Genomic DNA, 17,153 nt, shown 5'->3' with positions numbered 1-17,153 from the left:
TCCAGAATAGTCTCCCCATCAAGCCCAGAGCTCGGCTTGTCACAAGACAAATAATCAAAAGCCAACAAATTTGCTTTCCAACCCCACCGTCCTATCAATTGTCCCCTCCGCCTCCGCCTCCCCATGTCCAGACTCCAATGTTCGTGTCCCAGAGTGGGTTCTTCTTGGTGGGAACCCAAACAAATAAAAACGACCCAAGATTAGATGCAATGCACCATTGGCAGTTTGGCACTCCATCCTCCCCTGCCAGGATCCGTAGATGGGGAATCACATGCCAGAATGTCAGCGCATCTTTTCCCTTTCGTTTCTTCGCCTGTCGCACTTCGTACCTAAATCCCGGCCGCGTGGATCGGCCCACGATGCCGATCGTCGCATGGGGGTCAACGGCCAACAGTAACCAACTTTTCATGTACGAAGCTCGGTTTCCTTGAATGTTTCCTGCCGTTTCCTCATTGGCACAAGCACGAGATGTCGCGGCATCGCGGCGTGCGGTTGTGGCCCGCGCCGCGGCAGACGCCAGAGATCCCGTCTACTTCACTAAGGTATGTACATCCCGTTCGCCACCAGACCCCGGCCGCCGCGAGTCCTTTGCGCCGTCACCAAACTCAATTGCCTTTCTCCCCGAGTGACATCTGATGTTGCCGCCTTGCCTGAAAGTGGCATGGTGCTGCCGTTGCTGTCTCTCTCGAGCATCTGCGGCTTAGTGATGATCCCCACGAACACTGACATGTGCTCGATTCTTTAACAATGCTCGTTCCAAAGCTCGTTTCTGAAACTCTCTTCGCAGATGCAGTCTGATGCAGAGAAGCCACACGTCTCCTTGGCAGCCTCCTTGTATGCGACCCTACACCCGTCTACGCGCAGGTCGTTATCCAGTAAGGGATTACGGTGAGGGGCTGTAGGCAGTCTGCTCGACCGCGGGATACTAACTTACTAATGAAGCATGTCAACCAGTGTTCCCTGACAGATAGACACCCGGGGTACAGCCTTTCATGCAGCATGGAAACTGCTTTTCTTGTAGCTTATCCCGGACTGAGGCTAGTCCAACGGGCGCTCAAAGCTGATGCCACATGGTATGGCCGGGCTTTGGGTTGGTTGACTGAAACCTGCCCAGTAAGCTCGAGGAACAATTGAGAATGTCATGATAACTTTCGATCGGGATTGTGGTCCGCACAACGAGGATACTTAGAGGGGCTTCTTCTACGTGCAGAGCAACGTATCTGATGGCGCTGGAGTAGCCATCGAGTAGTCTCCGTGTCTGGAGTTGAGTAGATCTAGCCTCGATTTACGCCGTGTCAAGTATGATCAAGTTCAAGAAGCATCACACTTGGAAATGATGATTTTCCACCAAATCGAATATCCTGGAAGCGTCCCTCCAGCCCAAAGATTCTAGGCCCGAGTCAGGTCTAAGGGAAAGAAGGCCAAAGTAAAGCGCGCTAGGATTGCCCATCATGCATGATCAGGGTAAAATGCACATAGTCGAAATCAACCTACTAGACCTTATAAGCAGCCTATTGGAGCTTCTTTGAAAGCCCAGTACCAAGGCATTTGACATATGCTTCTTAGTGCCGTGAAAGGATGGTCGTGCCCCAAGTTTGCCCTTGGCGACAATGGACTTGACCCCGAGAGGAATCATAACCACATGATCCCGTGTTTCTGGCTACATAGCATTGACCTGGGGGTAGATCGCTGAGGGCTACATCCTTCATGGGATAAAGTCGTTTCCGGCATGATGGCAACTTGCTGCTATCTAAATACTTTGCGGTTGTACTCTTACATAGTCTCCATCTATGAGGTATCGTAAGGAGCAAGCCTACCATTGACATCGCTCAATGACTTGATTGGTGACGGATCAAGGGATGCGTGTAGTCTTCAGAGCTCTGTCGATCGTGTCGTCTATCACACTATGTAGATGACGTCTGCCGAACACCCGAAGAGGCCTACTTCCCTTGAACCCTTTTGTCGACTACGATTCGGTTCGTGATGTGAGATTTCTTCAGGCACCTAGTCCCCGTTTTGTTCGAGAGTGAAAATGGCGGAGTGATGAAGGGCGCTGCCTTGGCCTCGTTGGGCGCATACTCCTTCTTCTATTCATGCCAATGCATTGAGCGAATATCTCGTCGGAACGAACTCGCAACATCAAAAAAATAAGATTTCATGCGAGGACCATGATTATCTGGATAGAAACGTTTGATTCCACGCATCCACCAGATTTCAGAGAGATCCTGTATTTCATGGGGTTTTCAAGAGACTACATTGAAGTTGACCATAGCTCACCAGCCCTTGGGATGTCGAAGGTGAGAACATGTTATCCCATCTGGTGACACTCTTGATGAGGTTCGAAGGTTTCTTGAGCCGCCGACTTATGAACAGATAATACATCACAGTTCTTAGCATATTCTGTACTCCTGCTCAACAAGTGCTTCCTCTCAGCCTACGAGGATATAGATCACACATGATGCTTGCAAATTGCGTGCCAATACAAAGAAAGACTCCGTTACGTAGCACTCTGCCCTAGATAAAGGCTGCTTCAGCCGTCAAGAGGAACGCTGATGGCCCGAGATGACATCTGTCTACTTAGGTACGCCAAGACCGTTTGCCATATGGGCGAGCATCTTCCTCCAAACTGGTAGCTCTAGAATCCTTCTCTCACGATGTGCCACTCACGATATCGTCAAGTCGAAGGTCTATGCAGATGAAGACGAGGTTTTCGATATGACATGTCCGCGCTTGAACTCGTCTACATTGAATACCGAGACCAGCACGATTCGAGCCGACGATAGCTCCAGTTCATTCCATCGCAGACGGCATCGAGGAACACCGTTGATATTGTCCAGCCACCTTGTGGACGAGCCCGGTTGAGCCACCCTGGCTATCTCGCGCAAGTTGCAACTAGTCGCGACAACACGGTGAGACTATCTTTGCTTACAGGGGGCGGAAGGGCTAGACTCATATAAGAGATGAACACTAAGTGCGTCTTGCATGAGGTACGTCATGGCGGGAAGAGCAGACATGGGAGCAAAAAAGCGGTGTCGGCCCCGTAGCATTTAAGAAGAGTGAAAATGTGTGGACCAGTCGGGTAAGAAACTCGGAAAAAGGAGGAATCAAGTAAGAAGTACTCTTTGGCGTATATGGAGGTGTAGTTTGCGAGAGGTGAAGAATGGGAAATGATGAATTCCATGTCAGCGTTGCGCCGGGTGATATTCAGGCACGGAAAGTCAATTGGACCAAGGTACACGAGGCACGAGGCAGGTACGAGGACTGCTGGTTGCTGATCACTGAGAGCAGCCCGGGCAAACCAAGAAATGGGAAGGTGCAACAGGCTGCTGACACCTCAGGAGGACGAGAGGAGGAAGGAACCAGCGAGGGGTGGTGGACTGGTGGTTGCCGTGGATTGTGCGTTGGAAGCTGAGCTGGAGCTATCTTTCCGGAAAGAGCAAGGAGCCACCCAAGGCAACCTGGAAGGTGCCAGGGAAAGAGAGAGGAAGGAGGGGCATGAAACCGCGTCTGTGCAGCAAGGCGAGCCGCTAGAGCTGATGCGGGAGGACAGCTGATGACGTCACTTTCTGTTCGGTGCTGGGATGGAGCTCTTTCTGATTCTAGCCTTTTTTTTTTCTTCATCCTTTTTTTCTCGTTTCATCCAGTCTCTCACCTCTTCTCTGCTCCAGCCTGCAACAAGTGCGAGGAAAGAAAAGACATCAAGAAGGAAAAAGAAGAAGGTCTTCAACGAGATATGGCATGGCAGACGCATCAGATCATACTAGGGCCTACCTTAGTTGGTGCATATCGACGTGGACCGCAGCATGCGCCGAGAATCGCACAGCTGTCGAGTCAGATCATGGGCGCCCAAAGGATTCCCGGTACCCTAATACGAGCAAGCCTCAATGGCAGCCCAATTCATCGAGCCAAATCAAGTGGAGGTCACGACCGGCAGGCCGTGCAGAGAACATCTTCAGTATTCTACGAAGATCTGAGACGGCATCTCGACAAGACCAACTTTGGCATTACAAACCGTTGGGACACGACGATGATACTCCCAAGATAGGGACATCTCTATAATCCCGGTCTGGCCTGGCCTGGTCTTTCATCTTTGCTGCGGCCTGCCATGCTCTCCCAGTCTCAGTCCGAGTCTCCATCCCCGGCATGCGACATTAACCCCCCGGTTACCGCTCAAGTTTGCGCGATATGGAACCTTCGCCGCACTGGCACAATGGCACACTGGCTGGCTTTTCACTGGCCAGTTTACACCAGTCTCTCTGCATCGCGATCCGAGAAGCACCCAAAGAGTGGGAATTCCCAGTGTCGACATTGGTCTGGAATCTCAAAGATCGCGATGGCGGCCCACGACCGGCGCAGCGCTAAGACCAAACTCCGCTAGGGCGTCTAGGGCAGCATGGGAAACCCCACCAAGCGTGCGAGCCTCTGTGCTGTCCCCGCCGAAGCTATCCGGTTCGGGCGCTGCCAAACATTCCCATGTTTGCCGTGCCCGTCAATTTTGATTTTTTGGCAGCTTTGACATTTGCGGGTTTGCTGCGGGCAATAATACGGAGAGCATGTATCTTCTCCGCATGCTGCTGGTGGGGAGTTACTTGGTTGCCCCGCCCCCCGCCTGTCTATCGAGTCTCTGTTCACTGGAGACTTTTTTCTCTCGTTCCTTTAGCTGCCCGAGTGACTGACAATGGAAGCTCTTGCAGCCAACCTGGAGCTGGGTTGGCAAGGTTGGTAAAAGTACCTCAATTGCAAGCATGGCTTGACACTGGAAGTACCTAACTCGAGGTGAGGTGAGGCAGCTGTGTTGGTGACATGTAGGAGAAGGAAGCAAGATGGCCTGGCAAAGACCTCAGCACTAACATGGAGTACATGGAAACCCAGCAGCGGTTCCTCGCATTCTGACGAGAGCTTCCGCAACCCCCCGGCACCATGTTTTGCTTTCCGTGCCTTGGATTGGCCTGGTTTCCCGTCGAGTCTTTTGCTGCTTTTCTGAGCTCCTCGAATTTCCTAGGTAAGCTTTGCTGTACTCAGGTACGAATAGCTCAGGAAAGAAAATAAGGCAGAGAAGAGAGAGCACGGCGAAACCCCGCCATACCTTGCCCTTCCTGATCTTACCTGCCGTGGTTTGGTACTATGTAATTAAGGTGCTTCAGATGGACCAGCCGGACTGGGAGATGTTGGGAAGGTGAGGCCAGGTACCTGCGCTAAGCTGATGGTGTTGTTTCTCTTTCTGGCTCAGTCCGTCATATCGTCACCGTCCTCGGCCGTGTTTTTTTTTCTTTTCTTCTTTTCCTCCTCCTTCTCTCCCACACACTCTCCCAACTTCTTCTCTTCCTACCACCTTCATCTATCACACCTCCTCTAGCAGTCTGTTAATCCCCGAGGCCTACGGCTTGTCCATCCATCCGTCGAGTCGTCACTCCTCCGTCTTTGTCGCCTCTCGATCAATTGCACCTGCAATTGCCACTCGCTCCATCCAGCTGCATCTTCACCCTCGCTCGACCCCAGCAACCGGCCCATTCTTTTCCTGGCCGGAATCGTCTCCGCATAAGCCAGTGCGCGCTCTCTCCCACGTCCAGGTTGTCTACAGGCCCCATCCACGCCCAAGGTTCACGGTCCACGGCCACAGCTTGCTGCCCGTCGTCCCCAGTCCCCGTCCTACGGTCCTCGTCCTCGCCCTCATTGATACCCAGGTCGCCGATCTGTCCGCGGGGCACGAAAGCTGCCTCCTACAACCTACGCAAATGGTCCCGAAAACCATGGTATCCAACGAAGTATACCTCCTCCCCCTCAACGACGATGGCTCGCCTCAGGTCGCCGGCGAATACATCTATCTCGCCCCAAAGACAAACGATCCTGTAACCATTCGCTTTGCCATCGAGGGTACCTCGTCCGTCTGTCGCCATGGCAGTCTGTGGGTCAACATTCCAGAGCAGGGCGCCGAGTTCCACCGAGATCAGTTTCGCGAGTTCAAGTAAGCTTCCTCTGCTGCTCCCGCTGCTTGCAATTGCCATTGCCCAGTTTCTTGCTTGTATTTGTGTATGTAGCTCGCGACTTACGCGCTTTCTAGACTGAAACCCGACTTCAATCGCACAATTGAAATCTCCGTTCCCATCTTCCAGGCCGGCGCCTATGCCTTCTACACCACCTACGCCGAGCTTCCAGAGCTCGCAGAGGAGCTCGACTCGACTCCTCAGACCGGCGCCACCAACAAAAAGACGCCCCTCTACTACATCGATGTCGCCCCGCGTCTCAGTCTCGATGGCCGCCCGCTGCCATTGCCCGCTCTGTCCATCTTTTCAGTCATTAGCAAGTTTATGGGCAAATACCCAGGCGACTGGGAAAAGCATCTCCGTGGCATTAGCGATCGCGGTTACAACATGATTCATTTCACCCCGTTGCAGGTTCGCGGTGCTTCCAATTCCCCCTACAGCTTGTACGATCAATTGGGCTGGGACCCCGAATGCTTCCCAGCCGGCGAGAAAGACATCAAGGGCCTGGTGGAGAGCTTAGAAAAACAGTATTCCCTCCTCAGTTTGACCGACATTGTCCTTAATCACACGGCACACAACACCGCATGGCTGCAAGACCACCCAGATGCTGGATACAACCTGGTTACAGCACCTTGGCTCGAGTCGGCGTGGCTGCTGGATTCGAAGCTGTTGGAGCTTAGCGATAACCTTGAGAAGCTTGGACTCCCCACCGAGGTGAAGAGCAACGATGACCTCATCAAGATTATGGACGCCATCAAGAAGCAAGTAATCTCTGAGATTCGCCTGTGGGAATACTACGCCATTGACGTCGAGCGCGACGTTGAGGCTGGCCTAGAAGCTTGGATTGCCGGCAGCACCACGCTGCCGCAAGATACCACTGGCGATGCGAATGTGACCGGACTGAGAGATGCCTCTCTCAAAGACCAGGCTGAATTTCTCATCAAGAACGGCCTCCAGGGTGGCGACCGCATGGGCGAAAGGTTCAGAAGGAAAGTTGACCCCAAGGTGGCGTCCGGACTTCTCTCCACCATTTTTGGACGCTACGAGGGTGAGGAGGGCAGCGGCCCGACAAAGGCGGCAGCAAAGTCAAAGCTGGTTTCGATTCTCGATGAGATCAATCTCCCGTTCTACAAGGAGTACGATAACGAACTCAGCGAGATCCTGGAGCAGCTCTTCAACCGTATCAAGTACTGCCGACTTGATGAGCATGGCCCGCGCATGGGCCCCATCAACAAGGAGTTCCCTCTCATTGAGACCTACTTCACCCGCCTGCCAAAGAACGACACAACGGCCAAGAACAAGCCCGAAGAGAATCTTTTGGTCAACAACGGCTGGGTCTGGGGTGGCAACGCCTTGGTTGACAACGCCGGCCCGGATTCTCGCGTGTACCTGAGGCGCGAGGTCATTGTCTGGGGCGATTGTGTCAAGCTCCGCTACGGCAAGGGCCCCTCAGACAGTCCTTTCCTGTGGGAGTTCATGACCAAGTACGCCCGTATGCTCGCCAAGTACTTTGCTGGTTTCCGCATTGACAACTGCCACTCTACGCCAATCCATGTCGCCGAGCACATTCTCGACGAGGCACGCCGAGTCCGACCGGATTTGTACGTCGTGGCAGAGTTGTTCTCTGGCTCCGAGGAGATGGACTATGTCTTCGTGAAGAGGCTTGGTCTGAGTGCTTTGATCCGCGAGGCCATGCAAGCGTGGAGCACTGGAGAGCTCAGTCGCCTGGTTCATAAGCACGGTGGCCGTCCCATTGGAAGCTTCGAGGTTGACGAGATTTCAAAGGCAGACCCCAAGTCTCCTATGAGCCCCATGAGCCCGGCCAACGAAGGCAGCGACATGCTCAACGGGAGCAGCCCGTCCTCGCGAGAGATTATCCGGAGAATCAAGCCTGTGCCAGTTCAGGCCCTTTTCATGGACTGCACTCACGACAACGAGACCCCGGCTCAGAAGCGTGATGCTCGCGACACCCTCCCGAACGCTGCTCTTGTCAACATGTGCGCCAGTGCAACTGGCAGTGTCATGGGTTATGATGAGATCTACCCCAAGCTCGTTGACCTCGTCAACGAGACTAGACTGTACACATCCGAGTCATCTTCCAAGCCTGTTAAGATTGGCGGTGGCGGAAACGGCATCGGTGGCATCAAGAAGCTCTTGAACCAGATCCATACCCTCATGGGCAAGGACGGATACGACGAAACTCACATCCACCACGAGGATCAGTACATCACCGTGCACAGAGTCCACCCCGAGTCAAGAAAGGGATACTTCCTAATTGCCCATACTGCTTTCCCTGGCTACGGCAACGGCAACGGCGCCTTCAACGCGGTACACCTCGGAGGGACCAAAGCCCGTCATCTCGGCAGCTGGATGCTCGAGGTAGATGCAAGCGATGAGGCTCGCAAGGAGGCCTTGGACGACAAGAAGCTTCTGCGTGGCCTGCCTAGCCGCGTCGTGGATGTCCCCGGCGTTCGTATGGAGGTCAAGGGCGACGATACCATCATTACCGTGCGCGACAAGTTCCCTCCTGGTAGCATTGCTCTTTTCGAGACGTGGATCCCAGCAGCTGAGCACTCATCGGGTCTCGACAACTACGTCACTTCGGGTGCTAGGTCTGCCGTTGAGAACCTGAACCTGGTGGACCTCAACTTCCTGCTCTACCGGTGTGAGGCCGAGGAACGTGATGGAAGCGGTGGCAACGATGGGTGCTACGAGATTCCCGGCTACGGCAAGCTCGTTTATGCTGGTCTTCAGGGATGGTGGAGTCTTCTCAAGGATATTATCCGAGACAACAACCTTGCTCATCCTCTGTGCCAGAATCTGCGGGACGGCCAGTGGGCCCTGGATTACATTGTCGGACGCCTGGAGCGCATCAGCAAGACGCCCGACTTCGAGAACCTCGAGAAGCCCGCGGTTTGGCTGAAGGAGCGGTTCGATGCCATTCGCAAGATTCCGAGCTTCTTGCTGCCGAGATACTTCAGCCTCGTTTTGCGCACCTTGTACTCTGCTTCATGGGAGCGCGGTCTTGAACTGATGAACGAGAACGTCCGCGAAGGACAGTGGTTCCTCCAGAGTCTCGCCATGGTTAGCGTGCAAGAGACTGGCCTGGTCAAATCTGGCTCTTTGTGGCCCAAGAAGCTGGTTCCGTCTTTGGCTGCTGGTCTGCCTCACTTCGCTGTTGAATGGGCGAGATGCTGGGGACGTGATGTCTTCATCTCACTTCGTGGTCTCTACCTCGGCACTGGCCGTTTCGACGAGGCAAAGGAGCACATCCTTGCCTTTGCCAGTGTACTCAAGCACGGCATGATTCCCAACCTGCTCAGCAGTGGAGCTTTGCCGCGTTACAACTCTCGCGACTCCATCTGGTTCTTCCTCCAATGTATCCAAGATTACACCAAGTTCGCGCCCAACGGACTGGACTTGCTCCAGGAGAAGGTCAAGAGACGCTTCCTGCCTTACGACGACACCTGGTTCGATGTCGATGACTCCCGCACCTATTCCCAGGAGAGCACCATCGAGGATATCATCCAGGAAGCACTGCAGAGGCACGCATCTGGCATGTCCTTCCGCGAGGCCAATGCCGGTCCCTCGATCGACTCGCAGATGAGTGATAATGGCTTTAACATTTCCATCAAGACTGATTGGGACACTGGTATCATCTTTGGTGGTAATCAGAACAACTGCGGTACATGGATGGACAAGATGGGCGAGAGCGAAAAGGCTGGATCCAAGGGTGTTCCCGGTACACCCCGTGATGGGGCCGCCATTGAGATCACTGGTCTTCTATACAGCACTCTGAAGTGGGTGGCATCGCTCAACCAGCAAGGCAAGTACCAGTATTCGTCCGTGAAGAAGGCAGACGAGTCGACCATTTCTCTTAGGGAGTGGGCCAACCTGATCCGCGAAAACTTTGAGCGATGCTACTGGGTTCCCCTTTCTGCCGAGGAAGACGCCAAGTACGATGTCAACGCCCAGGTTATCAATCGCCGCGGTATCTACAAGGACTTGTACAAGTCCGGCAAGGAGTACGAAGACTACCAACTGCGTGCCAACTTCCCCATCGCCATGTGCGCGGCACCCGAGCTCTTCGATCCTGCGCATGCGCTGCACGCCCTCTTGGTTGCCGACAAAGCCATTCGTGGACCTACAGGCATGGCAACTCTCGACCCTGCCGATCTCAACTACAGGCCCTACTACCGCAATAGCGAAGACAGTGAGGACTTCGCCACTAGCAAGGGACGAAACTACCACCAGGGCCCGGAATGGCTCTGGCCCACTGGTTTCTTCCTTCGTGCTCTACTCAAGTTCGACCTCGCCAGAAGAGGTGACCAGGCTGGACGCATCGAAGCCTTCCAGCAAGTCACGCGGAGACTTATGGGCTGCAAGCAAATGATTAAGGAAAGCGTTTGGGCCGGCCTCGCTGAACTCACGCAAAAGGATGGCGAAGACTGCCCCGACTCTGTAAGTTGTCTTCTATCGTAGACGGCGAATCGATTGCTAACACATTATAGTGTCCCACCCAGGCATGGTCTGCCGGTTGTCTGATTGACTTGTACATGGATGCGGCTGAGGAGCAAAGCGACAAAGCCAAGATCGCCTTACCTGTAAGGACCAAGTAAATGATTCGACGTTGCGAAAACTAATAACTCCTACTGGGGACCGTATTCAAATTAGTTAGGCGCTTTGAGAGTTTCCACGCAGATGATGCAGAGAAGACACCCTGGGCCCGATCAAAAGCAGTTTGAACATTGTTGACTTTTGGATCCGAACACGACGCACGTTTAATGGTATATAGATAGACTGCATTAATAACCTAGCATGGTTTCACCTGGCTTTCTTGCTCATCGTTTTCATCACACCTGAAGATGCCACGTTGTTCCAGTGCATGGGCAGCAATTGGCTCTTCCTTTACGCTCTCGAACACCCAAGTAACCACACCTCACTCAAATCGAATCGAATACATGAGATTCTTCACAGGTTCAAATCTCTCCATTCCCTCCCCCTTAAGCTCGAAAGCAGGAACCTCATCAACCCACGTCTCAACACTCATCCTCCTCCCCCTAGCATCCGCCATCCTCGTCCAAAACTCGACAAAGCTCCTCTCCGTGTGCCGATACAGCCTCTGGCCTTTATGCATCTCCTCTCTCCTCGCCTCGCCCTCTGTCGTCCCCGCCGTGCGGCCAAAGATTAGATCGTTTGGTTTGCCTGATAGCAGGGTCAGGAGTAGAGTGGCAAATTTCTCTTGGTCTTCTATGCCGAAGCAGTGCTGGACGTAGTTTGCGGTGATGATGGAGAATTGGCCGTGCCATTCGGGCAGGGGTGGAGGGGAGGAGAGGGCGTTTGCTTGGAGGAATGTTATTGGGGTGGAAGGGTCGTTGAAGAGGGAGTGGCCGGCGGAGAAGAAGGAGGGGACTAGGTCTGTTCCGTGGAGGGAGGTTGGGGGTGAACCTGCGTGGGCCTGGGTGGTGTGTGTAAGTTGGTTGTATGGAGTAGGTGGGAGACTCAATTTCATGTTTAATTCATGGCGAGGGGGAGGATTTTGCTGAGGATGAGTAGAGGGGAAAGCAGGAGAGAGGGAGGAAAGGAAAGGCGAAAGGAAGAGAAGCGGAAGGGGAGAGAGGATAGACGTACCAGACTACGTAGATCCTGGCCAATGGCACATCCAAAGTCGAGCAACTTCTCGCCTTGTTGTGTACGCTGTACGGCCTCGTCGAATTCCTTGTTGTTTCTGAGTTGGAGCTTGAGGAAGAGCCAGAGGCCTATGCATGGGTAGGGACAGTCGTTCCATGCTTTTTTGCGCTGGAGGCAGAATTTCATGCGTCAGTAGTAGTGCTATGGCGAGGATACTTTGGGGGGTGTAGAGGTGAATAAAGTGGGTGAATGGAAAAGCGCTTACGGCTTCTTCGAGATGCTCCTGGAGTTTATCCTCTGGGATCTTGGCGTATTCTATAAAGAGCTTCTTTGTGTGTTCTTCGAGAGGGGGAAGCTTCGCGGTCCAGAAGGGGGAGTTTGTGTCTTTGTCTGTGGGGAGGCGGTGGGCTGGCAAGCTCTCAGTGGGAGTTGGGCTTGCGAAGTTTGGTTCTTCGGCCATGGTTGTGATGAGAGTGTGCGATGAGGATTGTTGGAACCATGTTGATAGAGGCAGGTTAATATGTAAAAGCAGAGGGGGGAGTCCAAATGCTTGAGATTATGTATATATCTTGTATTTCAAGACATGTTGATGGAGGCAGGTGTCTGTGCGCTGCTAGCTGGGAGCTGAGAGCTTGGGGAAGTCCCGTCGGTCGGGGATTATTTGATAATCGGAGCCGATTGAACTTTTGTGATGCGCGGTCAGATGGACTTGCTGCATCGAGTTTGATGTACCTTATGTCAGCCTATTGACACGTGTGGAACATGATGCAGCGTTGCTCTAGTGTTAGCTTGCGGTGCCGGTAGCCGTTGAATCGGCGCTCATATCTCTTTCCTCGACAGAGGCAGGTGAGGCTCAACTGTAGTTAGGTTGGGGTTACTCATGTTGTTGCAAAGACCAGGTCTTGGCCATGGCTTGGAAGGATGGTGATGAAAGAGCCCCTGGGGTAGAAGTCGGCGATGCAGATACTATGCTGCCTTGGGTTGATGGGTGAGGGAGAAAGGCTCGAGTAAGATCTACTGTATCCCCAAAAGTTCTTCTGTCAAAATTGTCGCTTCCCAAGGCGTTCATCCGCAAACCATGCATGAGGCTCGAACGCTTATCAGGAATAGACACATGATCGTATAAAGTTGTACATCCCGAGTGAGGTTGGGATGCATACACTCGTGTGGTTGGAAGAGCCCCCTCCCACGTTGACGTGCATTTGAGGAAACGCTGCAGCCAAAAAGGCTCTTCCAGAACCTCAGCTGACAATCTTTCTAATGAAGAGGTGGCTGATTTCAACCTGGTAAGATATAAATGAATCTACAATGTATGCATATTGCTGCTCCAGAGGGTTCTCATGATAGGTCGTCCCTCCAGGCTGCCGTTCCTAGCGGAGTCCATTTCGCAGCAAACTGCATCTTACCTGACCTTCTCTACCTACCTACCTACCTTATCGAACGGCTGAGTAGCATTGGATGAACACGTGAGTTGGATATCAGGACTTGGACAAAAATATGGAGCCGATGCACAGCAAGGTTCAAAGTTTGACGGTCGACATCTCAGCATCACACACATAAACTCCAACATATGATGGACCACTCTGGCAATCACAAAGGATGCTTGTTGGAAAATCCACAGTAACACCTGCGAAACATCCTGCAGGTGCCAGGACCTCTGCGCCCACATGGCAGACCTGTCTGATCGTCCCGCTCAGACAAGCCTCGTGAATATGGATAACACCCTCTGGCAAGGGATCGAAAAATTATGCAAAAAACACGAGTTATCGGCATCGAGTCAGTTACCAGTTACAGTTGCAAAACAAAACATTGGTGCCCTCACTTGTAAAGCGTTCCAGTGGCTGTGGTTGTGTGAACAGGTATAAGAAATTACCATTTGGTTTTGGATGATGCTAAGCTGACCATGCCAGTCCTCCCGCTTTCCGAGGCTCGTCTTCAAAAGACGTCCTCCCAAGGAAACAGGCCGCTTCTGTTACGCAGTTACGAGGCCGGGGGTCTCCTGCCATCGGCCTGTTTCGCTCCCCTTCAAACCCGCCCTTTTGATTGTGAGGTGTCACTGTCAAGTATCAGGACCACCAATGCTGATTGTGTCCAACGACAAAGTCCTCCATTGTTTCCAGCCGTACGCCTAATCGATGACCAAAGGAAAAGCAAAAAAAGTATTGCCTAGGAATAATAAGTATGTGTGAATGTCCAAACACCGATGCCGTAAAGATAATGTGAACGCCGTCTCGTTAAGCCGTTGAGAGATAGAGATGAAGAGTGATGCAGCACATGTCTACTGAAGACGCACTTCTATGTCCGCTCGTTGACAACCCACTTCTTCTTCTCCTTGGGGGGCTTCTCATCGTATACGGCCGGCGGCGGGCCGGGCATGAACTGGCCGGGGGAGTTGACGATACCAGCTTGGTTGACATTGACACCGGAACCGGCAATGATACCGCTGGGTCCCTTATGTGCGTGCTTGCCAAGTTCGTACATGCGGTCCTTGCGGCGGAGGTAGCGTCGGCGCCAGATGCAGGCGCCAACCCAGATGCCAGCGATGGCGACAACGAGGATTACAAGCATGACGACCCATCTCCAGTGGTTAGAAAGCCTGGTTATTTGGTTAGCGATGGTTCGGTATACAGGGCTCTGGAATAGTCTCACCAATCGCCTCCATTTCCACTGTTGGATCCTTTTGAAGCTCCGCTTGTTGATGTCGATCCTGCCGATGACGAAGATGCAGTGGCAGCGCCGCCAGTTACGGAATTGCAGAATGAGGTGTACCATCCCTGGATACTGCTGAAGCCAGCGTCGTCGCAACCAGCAGCAGGGCAGACACCGCCGGCGGCTGTTGAGAAGGCTTGTAGAGCGCCTTGACTACAGAAACACCTGTCGTAGGTGTTGGCGTCAGCTGCCGCAACGGCAGGAGGAACGCAGGCGCCGTTGGCGTCGTAGAGGGGGCCGCAGTTCACAGCGCACGCGGGCAACTGCGCAAAGGGCATAATCGTTGTTGAAAGGCCAGCTGCATCATGTTTAGTCAGTGGGCCATTGTTGTGGATTGGTGAATTGTCACTTACACATCTTGACGGTGTTGGCGAGTTGTTGGAGGGAAAGGGAAGAGATGGAGCGTTGAAGATGGAAAAAGGAGAAGGATTTCGGAGGGAAGTAAGTAACCTGTCAGCCGTTGCGGCCAAAACAAGTCGTTGGAATGCGGAGACGTTGGAAGCAATCGATGGTGGTATTTCCTCCTTATGGCGGTGGTCCAAGACACGTCGGGTGGCACGAATGCGAAATTGAGCCACAATCCAGCGAGTCAAGCCCAGAAGATTGGCGGCGAGAGAGGAATGCGATGCACCGTTGGCAGCGGTGAATTCGATGATTTAATTTGGTTGCAGCGAGAAATCCAGGTAGTGAACAATGCCGTTGGCGGATATGCACGTCAGCGTGCGGTTTTCGTCCCAAGTCGGTCGAGGTTGAGCCAGGTCCAGCTGCCGTCCCAGGTTCTGCCGCACAGATTGCTTCAAAGCGTCGTAATGTTCGTTTGGATGCAGGAAAGCCAAGTCTGAAAATTTCCGGAAGAGATTCCGTGGGTATGCGGGCCGTTCTGATGATTTCGAGGTTCGGTTCGTCACGTCGAGGGAGGCGTGGATTCTAGCAAGTGCGGGTGTTTGTCACCAGCGTTCGGTCGCCTCGGGCTTCGGAGGATGGGGCGTATGTATTTGGAGGAAGCGAGATTCTCGTATACGTAGGACGGGTCCTGAAAGCAACGTTTCAGTGGACTTTGGTTTGAATCCTTCGTCGTTTGTACGTCGGTCGGCCAGGGGCGAGATGGTGCAAGCGAGTGACGATAATCGGTAAGCGGATTTCGAGTCTGTGAAGCTTGACGATGTTGGTCGGCACGGCGGATGGGTTCGAGGATCCCCCTTTGGATGGTGACGAAGCGAATGTGTGGAGAGATGGACGAGAGAAGGGAAGAGGAGAGGAGAAGGAGACTGGGGCCGGGTTGGTCGTGGTTTATTGAAATGTGTCGGTGGTTTGGCGAAAGTGAAGGTGACGGACAGGAAAAGGAAGCGCTTCGGAAGGGAGGAAAGGTGGTGAGAAGGAGACAAGATGAGGGAAACGGAGAATTGATGACGGGACTGAATTTGGATGGCAGAGCCGATGGGCCATGGGCAATGGGCAATTGGGAGAAATCGACAGGGCGAAAAAGCAAGAAATGCGCGGTAAGACACCCGGCCAAGGACGGGCGATGGATCGATGGGATGGTACGACCCAGGGGCAGTACCTCTGCTGCCACCACTTTCAGTATGGGAACACAAGTACCTTTCCCGGCATGTCCTGACCTGCCGATGCAGAAGCGCCAGCCCCAGCAAACGGCTAAACAGCACCTGCATCCCCCCCATCCTCCATCCATCCCATTATCCACGGCTCCACCACTTCTACATCTCAGCGCAGCACAACACTCAATGGACAACACAAAACTTGGCTCCAACCACAGTAACAACACACACTGTCGAGGGGCCCAAGAGGGGAAACACTAACGATCACCGGGGCCTTGCTACGCTGAAAGCAAGGGAAGCGCTGCGGGAACGACGGGCTTCCTCGTCAACTCGACGGAACGGTGGCCACTGGCTGGGTCAGAAACTGGGTCCGGGGTTCCAGCTTGACCAGCGTTTCCCCTCCAGCGAGCTGCGAAAAGCAGTCCGGTCCCTGATCGAGGGCGGGACAAGGGTTGCTGCATCTTCAGGTTTGGGTTGTGGCTCCCCTCCTCTACTGGGTTGACAGCCCTCCGTATTCTGTACGGAGTATCCGTACCGTATCCATGGGAGCCTGAATGGTGGAATCTCCATGGGGAGTCGTCCCGCTGTGGCTCGGAAGGCTCGGTCACACCTTGGATGCTGGCTTTTTCTTCTATTGAACTTGTTGTTGTCAGCGGTCTTCGGGCTCTATCGTACTCTCATCATTATTCTCACTCTCACGTACGGAGTAGATCGTGTTGCTGACACTTCCTGCAGCCTGATGCATGCAACACGGGAGTCGGTGATGCTCATCAACTCACTGACCTTGCCGCGTATGTCTCTGACCGATTGGCCCCTTGGCACCTAATATCGATGATGGAAGAGCACAAACCAGGCTGTGCAGCGCCAGCTAAAAAAGCTGAGCTACCCGGGCCGGCCGAGCAAGCTGGGCACATTCTACGGCAAAGCCAGCCATCCGTAAAACAGAAGGGCTTGGCTATCGGAGACACCATCGCAGCACCTCTGCAGCACAGGGCGTTCTCATGGCTTGCTGTCCTGTCAACTGTCTTCCCTGCCACCTCAGTCTTCTTTGTGGTTGCAAAGAGGCGGACAATACCTTGGTCAACACAATCTAGGTGTCTAGGAAGGGAACAAAGGCCCCGGTCACAAAGGTGTCGCGCGTGTTGCACGAGGCGTCAATAACAGAAGCTGAAAAGGTGCGCCAACCTCCAGCTCATACTTAGCTCTCACGCTCTCAACCGTTATGGCGTTTAGCTGGAGCCTCCGTTTTGGGGTTTCCCCTCCGTCTCTTACT

The 17,153-nt window shown here is 53.4% G+C and overlaps 4 protein-coding genes across 4 annotated transcripts; 2 read left to right on the top strand and 2 right to left on the bottom strand.

Annotated features, from left to right (window-relative positions):
- Nucleotides 1-5,735: 5,735 nt before the first annotated feature.
- Nucleotides 5,736-10,603, top strand: BDP81DRAFT_334675 (glycogen debranching enzyme; the record flags this gene model as incomplete). The annotated part of the gene is made up of 3 exons (XM_060585784.1): nucleotides 5,736-5,965; nucleotides 6,062-10,445; nucleotides 10,496-10,603. 3 exons carry the CDS (start codon nucleotides 5,736-5,738, stop codon nucleotides 10,601-10,603), a joined length of 4,722 nt encoding a protein of 1,573 aa, XP_060438293.1.
- Nucleotides 10,604-10,923: 320 nt separating this feature from the next.
- BDP81DRAFT_334897 (uncharacterized protein) lies at nucleotides 10,924-12,075 on the bottom strand (the record flags this gene model as incomplete). Its single annotated transcript, XM_060585801.1, has 3 exons — nucleotides 10,924-11,442; nucleotides 11,616-11,783; nucleotides 11,881-12,075. 3 exons carry the CDS (start codon nucleotides 12,073-12,075, stop codon nucleotides 10,924-10,926), a joined length of 882 nt encoding a protein of 293 aa, XP_060438292.1.
- A 1,835-nt stretch (nucleotides 12,076-13,910) lies between these two features.
- BDP81DRAFT_455504 (uncharacterized protein) lies at nucleotides 13,911-14,681 on the bottom strand (the record flags this gene model as incomplete). The annotated part of the gene is made up of 3 exons (XM_060593069.1): nucleotides 13,911-14,211; nucleotides 14,265-14,622; nucleotides 14,678-14,681. The coding sequence occupies 3 exons, from the start codon at nucleotides 14,679-14,681 to the stop codon at nucleotides 13,911-13,913; spliced, it is 663 nt and encodes a 220-aa protein (XP_060438291.1).
- A 1,778-nt stretch (nucleotides 14,682-16,459) lies between these two features.
- Nucleotides 16,460-17,115, top strand: BDP81DRAFT_441844 (uncharacterized protein). Its single transcript, XM_060591626.1, has 2 exons — nucleotides 16,460-16,511; nucleotides 16,584-17,115. Exon 2 carries the CDS (start codon nucleotides 16,712-16,714, stop codon nucleotides 17,039-17,041), a length of 330 nt encoding a protein of 109 aa, XP_060438290.1. The 5' UTR covers nucleotides 16,460-16,511; nucleotides 16,584-16,711; the 3' UTR covers nucleotides 17,042-17,115.
- Nucleotides 17,116-17,153: the final 38 nt, after the last annotated feature.

Source organism: Colletotrichum phormii, assembly GCF_030913505.1.
Source record: "Colletotrichum phormii strain CBS 102054 chromosome Unknown BDP81scaffold_37, whole genome shotgun sequence".
Lineage (NCBI taxonomy): Eukaryota > Fungi > Ascomycota > Sordariomycetes > Glomerellales > Glomerellaceae > Colletotrichum > Colletotrichum phormii.
The sequence above is the reverse complement of the archived record's forward strand: the minus strand, read 5'-3'. Positions and strand labels throughout refer to the sequence as shown.